General features: G+C 30.8%; 2 protein-coding genes across 2 annotated transcripts; both read left to right on the forward strand.

Moving 5' to 3' along the window:
* The first annotated feature begins 5,396 nt into the window (after positions 1-5,396).
* LOC120277817 (S-locus-specific glycoprotein S13-like) lies at positions 5,397-6,054 on the forward strand. The gene is made up of 2 exons (XM_039284652.1): positions 5,397-5,985; positions 6,035-6,054. The coding sequence occupies exons 1-2, from the start codon at positions 5,397-5,399 to the stop codon at positions 6,052-6,054; spliced, it is 609 nt and encodes a 202-aa protein (XP_039140586.1).
* Positions 6,055-6,071: 17 nt separating this feature from the next.
* LOC120277922 (receptor-like serine/threonine-protein kinase SD1-8) lies at positions 6,072-9,555 on the forward strand. The gene is made up of 6 exons (XM_039284792.1): positions 6,072-6,651; positions 8,128-8,255; positions 8,337-8,547; positions 8,631-8,868; positions 8,973-9,120; positions 9,234-9,555. Exons 1-6 carry the CDS (start codon positions 6,147-6,149, stop codon positions 9,540-9,542), a joined length of 1,539 nt encoding a protein of 512 aa, XP_039140726.1. The 5' UTR covers positions 6,072-6,146; the 3' UTR covers positions 9,543-9,555.
* The last annotated feature ends 5,022 nt before the right edge of the window (positions 9,556-14,577 follow it).

Here is a 14,577-nt window from a genome sequence, read left to right on the forward strand (position 1 = left end):
ATAATTATATATTAAATAAATATTTTTCAAATAAAAGTTATCAATTTAAATAGTTGATTAAAATAATTAAAAGAAATAACAATTAATTCGAATTATTTAATCTAAATATATAATAATAATTTAACTAAATAATGCTATTAAAAATATTTTATAAATAAAATAATTTATTTATTGTTAAACATAAATCATTGTTTCCGATCATTTCAACCAAACGCAGTTTTCATTTCTTGTCTTGTTACTTCATTCCCATTACCTACATTACCATTCCAAGTATGACTTTTAATTTTTTTTTAAGAAAATAAAGATAATCAGAAAGCACTGTTGTTTGTTGAAGTCTAGTCTTTCAACTTTTTCACCAAGTTTAATGCTCAAATATGACTTTGCAATTCTTTAGTAACATCTTTCTTCATTTTTATCAACATTTTATTTTACATTAACATTTGATGAGTGCATAAAATACATATTTTTTATACTATAAAAGAATGAACTTAGTTTAGCTTTTAGTATGAATTTTTCTAGTTTTGTACTTTGTTGGGTATTTTATGTTCATTGAGCAGGTAATTAGGTATCAGGGACAAAAGGAAGAAAAATTAGGGTGAACCAGAGCAAAACCAGCATCAAGGCAAATTTCCAGAGAATTGCATGGCCTAAACACATGTGTTGAGGCCATGCAAATCACTGTAAAGGAGAAATTGAAAGGCACAACCCAAGCACGGGTCTCCTGCGCAAAGCACTACGGTGCTCAAAATGCACAGGCGTGCTCCTTGGCTATAGTTACTATTCGAACATCAAAATCTCGATGATTCGAGTTCCAAGCACCATCAGCAATCAGTACAGGTCAAACACACCTCAAGCACAGGTGCGCATTATCTTTTTAACTGCAATATAAAGCCTGTCAGCTAGGTTTTTTATTTGCAGACTTTTGGCAAAAGCTTCATCAAGGCCAAGGTTTTAAGTAGCTATTTGGGTTATTTTTATAAATCTTCTATGTTGCTTCCTAGCTACTTGTGCTTGCCAGTTTAAAGCCCTAAATACATACTTAATTTACATGATTAGAATTGATAAATCAATCATATATAGATCACACATAGAAGATAGAAATTGAGTACACGCCTAGAGAAATGGTGTATGGTGTCAAACTCTCAGGATTAGGGTTAAACCTAATATAGAGATTCACAGAGTGTCTAATTCTATCATAGGGCAATTGGTGTCATCGTATGGCATTAGGGTTTGATCACCTTGAGAATAAGGTCAAACTAATTTAGGAGTCTCCACGGTCCACACACACACATATATATATACTCAATACTTTGCGAATATGGGGAGTTAATTGCAAGGTAGTCTTAAGGGGATTTGTATCCAATGTACCAGGTTCTCATCTTGATTTTGCCCTAGATTCACCATAAAGGTCAATTTAATTCAAGGCTATCTTAGATTAGTGAATTAGCAACCATCATTCAATTTGTCGGCTAAATAATAGAGAAGCAACTAGTAGTAGGAGCACCGGTCCTCATGGGATCGATTACCCTACCTCAAAGCGCACTTCACCACTTGCACCACTCGTATACTTGTGCCATTGTACGCATAGGGGTTCACCAACATTAAATTCATTTATGATTGGAATAACTTTTTAATGGAGGGTTTTCATTTAGCTTCTACAATGGTAAAGAATTACAATGAATTTCAGAAAATGTTTATATATATATATATATATATATATATTAATGGAACATTATAAAACTTTATATGAGTGTAAACAAATGTAAGACTTGAGAAACAAAAGTCCAATCATAAATGAAAACTGAATACATCTACTTTTATTTTTATTTAAAAAAAAAAAACAGAATGGGCACCGGTAAGAAAGTCTACACAAATTAATAGCACAATTGTTCAGATCACAAGTAAAAGAAAATTAAAACTATCAGTCAATGCATGCATTCATATTTTGATAAGAAAAATATCAAAACAATTAGATAGAATGACTTTTTGAAAAAAAGTGGATAAACCACTGATTTATTGAGAAAAAAAAGATAAGAGTACAAAGAGTTAAGTCCTCTCACCAGAAGTGAGGGAACAGAATACAGCTAAAAAACATAGAAGCAGAAAGTAGATAAGAGTAGTCTAAGCAGGCGGAAGACATCGTCTGGCATCTCAGGCCTGTCTAGAAATGTCGAAGGAGCAACTATTCCTGGGCTGCATTGTGGCCTATCTAGATAGAATGACTTGTGTGGTCTTCAATTTCAATATTAGATTTATTCTAGAAATATGACTTTTCAATTCTTCAACAAAGTCTTGTTTCTTTTCTAGCACTACCTTAATTGACTATGTTATATATTATGAAATTATTTTAAAACTCAAATAGTAATTTTATTGCATTCATATTTTGATAAGAAAAATATCAAAACAATTAGACAGAATGACTTGTGTGGTCTTCAATTTCAATATTAAATTTGTTCTAGAAATATGACTTTTCAATTCTTCAACAAAGTCTTGTTTCTTTTCTAGCACTACCTTATTTGACTATGTTATATATTATGAAATTATTTTAAAACTCAAATAGTAATTTTAGTGCATTCATATTTTGATAAGAAAAATATCAAAACAATTAGACAGAATGACTTGTGTGGTCTTCAATTTCAATATTAAATTTGTTCTAGAAATATGACTTTTCAATTCTTCAACAAAGTCTTGTTTCTTTTCTAGCACTACCTTATTTGACTTTATTATTATGAAATTATTTTAAAACTCAAATAGGTATTATTATTATTATTATTTATTTGAGTTTTTCCATTCCATTCTCATAATACTGGCATTGGGCTCTCTAACAACTTCTCCGCTTCTGCCTTCCAACTCAAGTAGTAGAGAAGTTGACATGCACTGTGTTGAAATGTTAGAGAAGTATATTAGTTTTTTCCTTTGTATATTCATTCAATAAAATTTGTGGTAGAATAAAAAATTTTATAGCCCTATGCTAAAATTCAATGTGCATCTTCATAATTTTATGATTTACTGCAAATACCAGTCCCGTTTGGGTTTCATCTTTCATTGTGAATGGGATTAAATTTATCTCTTTAATGGTTTTTAATCACTTAATTTGTTTATTATTATTTTTTCAATTATTCAAAGATATATTCATTAACAATTCATTACCATCAGTATATATACATATATATTTGGTTAAATTCCGAATGTTTTTAAATGTTTAAGAAATTGTGAATTGGTTTGAACATATTCTTTTGATTGAGTCATTTTTCTCGATCTTCCATATATAGTTTTTTCTTTTTTTTTTTGGTAAACAAACAAAATTTATCCTATGCATGTATATAATTTTTTTTTTAAATTAAGTGGATAAATCACAAATTTATTAAAATAAAAGCAAGTACAAAAAAGAGATTAACAATAGAAATAAGGGAAAGAGAGGGAAAAAAACAACGCAGATAGGTAGTCATCACCATAAATGATGAACCACCAGAATAAAAATAAGCTAGGAACAAAACAAACAAGAAAAAAAATAAACTACACACCTCCTATGCATATATTGAATAAAAATTTTATAACTAAAAGTTGTTTCTATACCTTAATTTAAAAAAAAAACATAATTTAAAGTAAATTACCATATGGTATTGGTAATCTTTATTCAATGGTATTGGTAATTATATATATCTTTGCATTGATACCAAAAAACGTGATTTCAAGTAATTAATTAATTAGAAAGAACCACTCCATGAATTCTATCTTTAAATATGATTACTAAATTTAGTGCCCAAGTATGACTTTTTAATTTTTTGAGAAAATAAAGATAATTAGAAGAATTATTTATTGAAGCTTGCCTTTCAACCACATCAATAAGTTTAATGCCCATGTATGTATGATTTTTTAATTGTTTAATAAGATCTTCCTTCATTCTTATCACTATTATATCTAACAATTAATATTATTAAATTCTTTTGTAGTCAAGTAGTTTTTGAATTTTTCTTAATTTGGATATTTTTCATTCAGCTTTGACACGACAATAGAAAAAATATAATGAATCTCAAAAAAAAAAAAAAATTGTAATGAAATATTATAAAATTTTATAAGAGCGTACGTAAATGTAAGGTTTGAGAAAACAAAAGTCTTATGTCCACTTTTTATTTTTACTTATTTATTTTATTGTTTTAAAAAGAACTTTGTGGCACCAGCAAGAAAATATGTTCAAATTAATAGCACCATTTTCCAAATTAGTAGGCACAAGTATAACTATATAAGAATATCAATTCCATTAGTCAGTAGATTCACATTTTTGACATGAAAAAGATAAAGATAGGTGAGGATTAATTGTGTGTCCTTCAATTTCATTACTAAGTTTATTACCGGATCATGACTTTTCACTTCTTTAATAGAGTTTTTTTAATCAATATCTTGTTAGATAGTATTATTAAATTTTTCTAAAACTCAACTAGTTACTTTATTTTATTTTATTATTCAATATTTATTTAAGGTTTTCATTCAACTTTTACATGCAGTAAAATAGAAAATGAATTTCATGAAAAATTTAATAAAATATAATAAAATTTTTAAATTTGGATGCACAATAAAAATAAAAAGGTGTTTGTTGAAAATTTGTCAAAAAGAGAAGGAATTAAACCAGGGCTATTCACTTTTATTTTTTGTTTATTTATTTATTTATTATAAAAATAAAAAAAATTATTCATATCATCTCTCTAATTTTGTCACTTAATCAAAAGATCACTGGACTATTTCACATCTCCAAAAAATTCTTTTTTTTTCTGACACATAGTCTATTCTTCAATATTTTTTTTTCAGAAATGCCCCTCAGCGATTTTAAATTGAAACATAAAATAGTAAACAATAAATTAAGATATTAAACATCAACAACAAATATTAAACAAAAATGTTATATTTTAAATGAAAATTTGTGTAGTTACACACAAACACACAATGTTAAATAAAAAATATAATTAATAAATGAGAAGTACATTTGGTAAATTGAAAAAAGAGTGACTGCAGAAGAAATTGAAATGTTAGAAGGACCGTAGGGGATATTTGAAAAGTTATAAAGACTAATAAATAATTTATCCTAAAAATAATATATATAATACAAAAGTTGTACCCGTATTCACTTTTATTTTTGTTTATTTATTTATTTATCATAAAAATAATATATATATAATACAATGGACGAAGTCGTACCGGTAGAAAAATCTGTTCAAATTAATGCTTAATTTCAACAACTTTTCTACGTCAATAAAAAAAAAGCCAACTTTTCTAATTTTGTTCTCCGTAAAATTCATGTTATTGTTAATTCGTTCTCTTTAACTCTCTATGTTTCTTCTTTCTTTAAGTAATATCAATACCAACCCATTTTTTAACTCGAGTTGGAAGAGTAGATGTTAATGGCACATTTACTTACCCACCTTGTCTTCCTCTTTGTTATCTTCCATTATTCCATCGCAACTGACACTTTGAACCCTAATCAATCTCTCCAAGATGGCCAAATCTTAGTTTCAGCCAAAGAAACCTTTGCTTTAGGCTTCTTCAGCCCTGGCCGATCAAAGAACCGATACGTCGGGATATGGTACAACAAGCTACGACCAGCAGGGCAAAAAACAATAGTATGGGTTGCCAACCGCCGCAGTCCAGTATCAGGCACCAACGGAAGCTTGGAACTGAACGGCAATGGAACTCTCACCATCAACTCCATAATCTTCCTGCCCATGCCCTCAGTGGCCCTTACCAATCCGGTGGCACAGCTGTTAGATGACGGCAACTTTGTTATCAGAGAAGCCAACAGCAACGAGTTTGCTTGGCAGAGCTTTGACTACCCAACTGACACTCATCTCCCAGGCATGAAGATTGGATGGGACTTGAGAACTGGTCTTAACCGCAATCTTACCTCTTGGAGAAATGACGACGATCCATCTCCAGGTAGCTATCAAGCATCCATAGACCTCAAAGGGATTCCTCAAATTAATATATGGTCTGGTTCAACTAAAAAGTGGCGCACTGGGCCATGGAATGGTGCCATTTTCAGCAACTCAGGAGAAATTCTGACCACGAGTGGCGTCCTCTTCTATTCCATTAGCAACGAGGACGAGGTTTGCTTCACGTATAACACAACGGACCCAGACATTGTGGTTCGGTATATGCTAGACCCGTCTGGTGTTGTGAAACGGTTTACGTGGATTGAAAGCGCAGGCATGTGGAATAACTTCTTGTACTACCCCAAGAGCCAATGCGAGGAGCACTCAAAATGCGGGTCTTATGGGGTGTGTGACATCAATGGTTGGCCCATATGCAGCTGTTTGCCAGGGTTCATGCCAAAGTCACCGCAGGGGTGGCCTCTCATGGATGTCTCTTCTGGTTGTGAGCGTGTCACGGCGCTGGACTGCAAGAATAGCTCTGATGGCTTCATGACTATCACCCTTGCAGCGCTGCCTGAAACGTCAAACGCCATTTTATTCCCAAACATCAGCCTGAATGAATGCAGAGCTAGGTGTTTGAAGATTTGCCCGTGCACTGCCTATGCCGCAGCCAACATCAGTGGTGTAGGAATTGGGTGCATTATTTGGGTGACGGAGCTCATCGACATGCGATTGTCCTCGCATGCTGCACAGGATGTCTTTGTCCGGCTAGCCGCTGCTGATCTCGGTAAGCTCCTTGATCAGCTGTTTATGCATTAACCCATTCTTCTTTCCTGTGAATTACAGTGCTATGCATGATATATAGTGATGTTGTACTAGTTCGCTTTACCATTGTGATCATATATCTGACAGTGGGGGATTAACTGCTAGATTAAACTAGCCTAGTAATGTCATTTATTAAAATGTAGATCAGATCTGGCCGGCGTTTTTGACCCTTATTTTCCATGACGAATTAATCTGACGTGTGGAATTGGAAAATTTAGAAGGCGTACGTGATTGGGGTGTCCTAATTGATGTTCACCAAAGTCAAGTATTTTTTCTGGATGCTTGGTAGAAATTGTTAGAGCTGACGTGAGAGTAGATGATTAAAGGAAATGTGTAGCACACTCGAGAACATGGTTAGAATGAGCAATCTACACACCACACCCTTGGCCCTTAACTTTTACATTTCCGTAATACTCTGGGAACCTCGTGCATTGAATTCTATCTATCGACTAGTCAAAAATATTTCCCAATAATTCATACAAAAATTTTATTTTATCTTAAATATTTGTTTTTAATCAAAGTTGAAGAAATTTTTTTTAAATTAATTTTTTATAAAAATAAGTTTATATGTATACATTCTCTTGCAATGACAACCACTATATAGCCTAGTAGAAGTCACTTTGAATGATGGGTAAGTGGTGCAAGATCAAATCTTTTGTGCAGCAGTACTGTACTAATATACTGTATGCATACTGTAAAAATAATGTATCAGTACTATTCACTGAGTCCCCTATATGAGGAGCCATATTCTTCACCCCTCCACAGTTGCAAGACAAGGGGATTTACCATTGCGGAGTTATGATCCATGATATGTCATCTTAGGCGTACGTGACAGACCTTAATTGCCCCACGTCCCATATGATAAATTTTTAGGCGTTAAGCCACTGTAACTGATGCACCACTATACCAGTTGCCTGTCCGGCCCTTTAACACCACCTTGTGGGGCGGCGCTTGTCGCCATTCGTCTAAAAAAAAAACATCCTCTTGCAGTAACTCTTGAATTTTTTTTTTTATTGTATTTAATGCATTCCCTTGGCGTAATTACTTCTAAAATTTAATTCCTTAAACGCTTCTTGGAAGACATCCATCTTTTTTCTTGTTGATCTTATTGTTCAATTATTGAAGAATAATGTTTCTTATATAAAAGATATTAGTGTATTTGATTTTGTTACGATGATCTAACAGCCTCTATCTCAAGCAAGTTCAATAATAAAAGTCAATCCAAATCAATGGTTTTGATCATTGTTTTATCAATAATACTGGCATTGATAATTCCACTAGTATGCTTTCTTTCAAGGGGAAAGAAGAGGATGATGCGCAAAGGTAAATTAACTAATCAATATTCTCCGGAATCAAATGTAATCATTGTAAGATATATATTGTTATTTATTCATTAAACTATCCCAATATTCAGCTTTTGTTTCATATAAGCATTTAGAGGAAGATATAAGAGGAAATGGTGAACTAGAACTAATACAACTTCAATGGAGTACTCTAATGGAGGCTACGCACAAATTTGCCAAAACAAACATAGTAGGAAAAGGTGGTTTTGGCCTTGTTTACAAGGTAATTCATGCATAAATATATAGGTTATATTAAATTATTTATTGTATAAGGACTTGTGATTAAACCATTAATTTCCTATAGGGGAAGCTAACTGAGGGACTTGAAATAGCAATAAAGAGACTCTCTGGAAATTCATCACAAGGTGTTGATGAGTTCAAAAATGAAGTTACTTTTATTGGAAAGCTTCAACACCGCAACCTTGTGCGGCTTCTCGGATATTGCATTCAAGGAGATGAAAAGATTCTTGTTTATGAGTACATGCCTAATGGGAGCTTGGATGCATTTCTATTTGGTTGGTTTTTGCTTCTCTTGATACATCAATATTTTAATAGTCATAAGTATTCATCTCTTGATATTTTAATTTCACTTAATTAGACAAAGAAAAAAGAGTACATTTGGACTGGCAAACACGCTTCCACATCATTGTAGGCATTGCTCGAGGTCTTTTGTATCTTCATCAAGACTCAAGACTGAGAATCATACATAGGGATCTTAAAGCCAGTAACATCCTTCTTGATAGTGAAATGAACCCCAAAATCTCAGATTTTGGCTTAGCAAGAAATTTTGGAGAACACGAAACCATGACCAAGACAAGGAAAATAGTTGGCACGTAGTAAGTGCACTTTCATAATGTCTATATTTATCTTGTATGCATTAAATATACATACATATATATATATATATATATTAATAATCTCATGAGTGGTAATGATGCAGTGGATATATGGCCCCTGAGTATGCGTTGAATGGAGTTTTTTCAGTGAAATCAGATGTGTTTAGTTTTGGCGTATTGATCCTGGAAATCATAAGCGGGCAAAGGAATAGGATTTTCCTCTCAGAACCACACCTTTACCTTCTTGGGAATGTAAGTAGTTTTACATATTTGTATTGAATTATTCACTTTAATATTTAAAGTTCAATCACTATTTTTTTTAAAAAAAAGGGATTATCATTGAAATTGATAAGCAATCTTGTCAGGCTTGGAGTTTATGGAATGAAGGGAAGGTTTTGGATTTATTGGATCCACTAGTCAGCAACACATTTTCAATGACTCAAGTCATGAGATGTGTAAATATAGGTCTCTTGTGTGTTCAAGAAAAGCCGGAGGATAGACCAGTCATGTCATCAGTGGTTATCATGCTAGGTAATGATAATGCACCATTACTAGAGCCTAAAGCACCGGGTTTTAAAACTATTTTTCCCACTAAACATGACTCAGGCTCAAATCGAAATGCCTTGCATAGTTTTAATACTATCACACTTACAGAGCAACAAATAGGTAGATAGTGATTTATATAATGTAACGATGGAACTTAAATGATAAACTCATATTCTAAGTTTCAGGCTTTTATAATTTATATGCGATGTGAAATTGAAAGGTAGAATTTCTACTAAAATTATTTTTAATTATTAAAAATATGTCAAATACCGATGTTTATTATGTTAATTTAATTATCTGTAAATCGTTGATCTTATACCATAAGGTGTTCTTTTTGGATTTTGTATATGACACTGAGAAACAAGGGCATATACACTCTATGACCGACGAGACAACAATCATACTGATTTTTATTTGGAATAAATAAATAAAAGTATTGTGGAAACTCAAAATAATAATAAAAAATATATATTGCATCACTATTGGAATAGGTTAATTGATATTTTATTTTGTTCAAACTCAAAAATTAAGGGTTTAAATCTTACCCTACAATTTGTCCATATTTTTTTTTTTAAAAAAAAAGACTGAATTCTCAAAAATTGGAAAAATAGTGCATATATATTTTATGATGATAATCACCAAAATGACGCATGAGCATAATACATTTTTTTTAATGGTTGTGCATGGGGCATTTGTTTCGAACCCATCTCTTTAACATGATATGAATACTTTACGCATTGAACTTGGTACCGATAAATTAAGAAATCGTTGGCTATAAATTTATTTTTTTATGATAAATTTATTGAAAAAATCTTATGGTAAATGTTTTTTTAATAAAATAATCCTAATGCTATTTTGATCTATAGTGTACATATATTAATCGTTCAAAATCTATTGTTGTGCTCCCAATCCTTATAGTTGTTATAAATTAAAACTTCATGTTAACTAATTAGCTAGGAAAATCCCTTGCTCCACATCGATTTTTTCAATTTAGTCATTATGAGGTAATATTGCATATAGATATAATACAAACAAAGAATTTTAATTAACAAATTATATATAACATCAAACACGAAGTATTTTGAGAAAAAGAGCAAATCAAATGTAAATAAAACAATACTTAATTTGTAGAAGAATAACTCAATAAAGAAAAAAAAAATAGAAGATAAATAAAAAGGCATAAAAAAATTAATTACACAATAATAGGTATCACACCTCTTTTATGACTCATTGAAAAGTCAAAATTAAAACCTCTAACGTTATGATTCTGACCACAATTTTTAGAAACATATTAAGTTTCTAGAGTTTCGATGTTTTCCATCTTTTAATTTCTTATGTTTCAATATTTCAATTTCTTCTACTTTGCTTAGATATAAACTAAAGCGAAAATCTGTTTTTAATTATAACTTGTAAGTTGGTCTTAAAAAAAATCATGATAAATAAATCCTTCCAATTTAAACTGTTGCCGAGGGCTACAAAACCAAACATTTTTTTGATGGCTATAATTATTTTTTATAAAAATGGATAAACCACAACTTTGTTAAATTAAAAAAACAGAAGAAACAAACAGGAACAGGATAAGAGAGAAGGAAACCATAAGTCTCTCACCAGAGGTGAGGCATGATAGCTATAAATCAGTTTTGAAAGATTTAATGAAATATTTAATGCAAAACTAATAAATATTATAATTAAATAGTTATATTCCTACTGTCGTATCTAATGCAAACAAAAATTTAAATGTAATATTTTTTTAGTATATATATGCGTGCTTATTCTTTAGGGGGTGTTTGGTTGGATGTAATTCTAAATGCAGTGGATTTCTAGTTACAATGTAATTAGAAATACTTGATTTTCAAATTACAGTACAGTCAAATCTTGTATTTGGTTTGATGTAACTGAAATTACTGTATTATAAAATTTTATGTTTGTTTGAAAAGATTTGTAAATCTGTGATTGGAAAATGCATGTGTATATGTGTGTATATATGCATATATGCATATATGTATACGAGTATATATATATGTATAAATATATGTATATATGTGTATATATGCATATATGTATATGAGTATATATATATCTATATAAGTACATGTATATGTGTGTATATATATGTATATACATATATGTATATAAGTATATATATATATATATCTATATATCTATATAAGTATATATATGTATATATATGTATATACATATACATATATACATACATGTATGTGCATATATACATATTCATATATGGGTATATATATGTATATGTGTAAAAATATGTATATGAGTATATATATATATATATATATATATATATATATATATATATATATATATATATATATGTATGTGTGTATATATGTATATGAATATATATGTATAAGTATATATATACCTGTATAAGTATATGTATATATACATATATGTATATGAGTATTTATATGTATGTGTGTAAAAATATCTGTTTATGTTTATATAAATATATAAATGTATATGTATATGTATGTGTATGTGTATGTATGCATGTATGTATATATATATATTGGTTTTCAGCTCCCGAGATTTGGTTTTACGCCCAATTTGGGCGTAAAACCAAATACAGCAAAAAAACTATTGTAATGTAATCCCAATTACATCAGGGTTTGTAAATACACTCAAACAAACAACGAATTTCAAAAAGTAAAATATTTGGTTTTACATGTAAAACCAAATACACCCAAACAAACACACCCTTAAAATGCTCGAGAGTAGATAGTACAGATTATACAACTACTCTTATATTAATACATATTATGTATAGATTTGTACAAATAAACTAAAGATGCGGTTACAGCCAATTTGAGCCTGCCATTCACTATAAGAATCCGTTCCCAGTAAGGAATTCTCTAGTTTATATTTATGAATTAGTAGTCAAAACATTTTGACGACATGGAGGTTGTTCTCCATTAAAAATGACTCCTTTTGTTCCAATGTATTTGTTCCTAATTATAACCAAATCTATTCAATTAAAAGAATTAGTTGATTCTTAAAATTCAATAAAAAATTTATTTATTATCTAAAATTATCCTTAATTTTTCCACCCTCACCTTTTTTATTTTTAATAAGCGACAAGCGTCCTCCATTTAACTAATTGTCAAAGGCACAAACAAATACAGAGATATATCAATTACGATGTCTTACGCATCTCTGACAAAATCTCTCTTGTCCCGCAACCCTGGAGGGGTGAAACCTTGTACAGAGGACACAATTAGACTTGTGAACAGTAATGATGAACAATATTGAGCCAAAATATACGGTGTATGAGCTATATGAACAGTACTACCGAGAATAGGATTCGAACCCTTACCCTCCCTCTTGCACTCTTGTGTCATACCATTAGACTATCCACTAATTAGCATCCATAACATTTTATATATTTTAAGATTATCTTATTTTTCTCTCACCTATTTTATTTGATTAAATGTAATTTTTTCCCCCAAGAAAAATTTTATTTCTTGGAATATTTTTTCCAATTTAAAAATTTACAAGGATCAACAAATTCAATCTGAAAATTTTAATAATCCCCACCAAATTTGTTTTAAAAAATCTGAAAATTTGAATATTAGACCAAATTAAAGAGAATTTGATGTTATATATATAATTATACAAATGGCTCTAATCAAAACAATTTATGTTTCTCCAACCATGACTGAAAAGGCTAGATACCGTTATCTGAAATAGATTTAACTGTTAGAGTAACTTTCTCCTTTTGAGTTCTCAAATAAATCAAATTTGAGAAAATTAACTGAAAAGCAAAAGGAAAAAATTAAAAACTTAAATTGAGAACTTTGCAATGGTCATCAAGCCTTTGGAGAAAAGAGATAATTACGGATTTTGTCTCCCAAAATTGGCCAGTTCGTCAGCAATTGCATTTCCCTCTCGGTCAATAGTTTCAAGAGTGGTATCAGGGAAAAGATCAAGGTGAAGTTCAGCCTTTGCAATTTCGTCACGTGTCTCCAAGCCACACATTTGTTGAAGTCTCTAATCATTCAGATGACGCTACGGCAATCACATAGGATTTTATCCGGTTTCCAATTTCTGGATATGCAATGTTTCAATGCGAAATTAATAAAAGCAATCTCAGCATTGATTGGGGAATTGGCTTGGGTTCCAATTGCACCTACAAGGAGAACATGTCTTTGATTAGTCGTAATATGGCTCTGAACCTAGCCGCAGCCACGGCGAAGATTTAGAGAGATTCCTAGACCATTACTTGCTGGTTGCGTTGCGGTATCATCTTAAATTTGTAGTGAGGAGGCGAAACCCAGCTGTCACTCTTAGGAGAGCAGTCTTCCACAAATTTGATTTGGCAACGAGTATTATGTGTTCCGTATCTTTTATAGTGTCATCTTAAATTTGTGGTAAGGGGCAAAGCCCAGCTATCACTCTTAGGAGAGCGGTCTCCCACAAATTTGATTTGATGATGAGTATTGTGTTTTATGAATTTTGAAACTCATAGTATATATGTTGTTATGTACTGAAATGTCCTTATCTATATGTATTATTCTAAAAACTTGGCTTGATGTTTAACTTGTTTTATTGTTTAAAACTCATGTTTTGTATTTCTGAAAATTGTTTGTTAAAACCCTATTTAATGAAAAGGTTTCTTTTATGCTATCTTTGGTTTTATTGCACCTGTGATTATTGTTATATGTTATTATGTTCTAATCTATGAGTATTATTGGTAAAAGCTAATTTTGGTAATGTATCTCGATTATTTTGATATGTTCTTTTAGAGTTGTGCTAAACCACTCACTAAGTAACTTAGGTTGCTTACCCTCTCTCCCCCTTTATAGATTTCAGATTTTAGAGGAGATGAGGCATGGTGGAGTGCTGGGCATGGTTCGTATTGTTCATCTTTCTTTTTCTACAGCCTTTTATATTTGTATCTATGGGTATGTTTGCATTGTATAACATTCATGGATCCACTAGTACCGTTAGGTTTTGAAAATTATTATTGTTGTTGCATGTTCTACTTTATAGGTTATCTTGATTGTGTGATGTCTTATTTTACTTTTGAATTCCTTTTATTTTGTTGCTGAGTGTGTAGCTTCCTCTCTGTATATTTGTACTCCGTAGCCTTAGATATTCCGGTTTGTGAATACTCTGTTCAGGGTAATTGATTCC

The sequence above is a fragment of the Dioscorea cayenensis genome, chromosome 15, assembly GCF_009730915.1.
Source record: "Dioscorea cayenensis subsp. rotundata cultivar TDr96_F1 chromosome 15, TDr96_F1_v2_PseudoChromosome.rev07_lg8_w22 25.fasta, whole genome shotgun sequence".
Taxonomy (NCBI): Eukaryota; Viridiplantae; Streptophyta; class Magnoliopsida; order Dioscoreales; family Dioscoreaceae; genus Dioscorea; species Dioscorea cayenensis.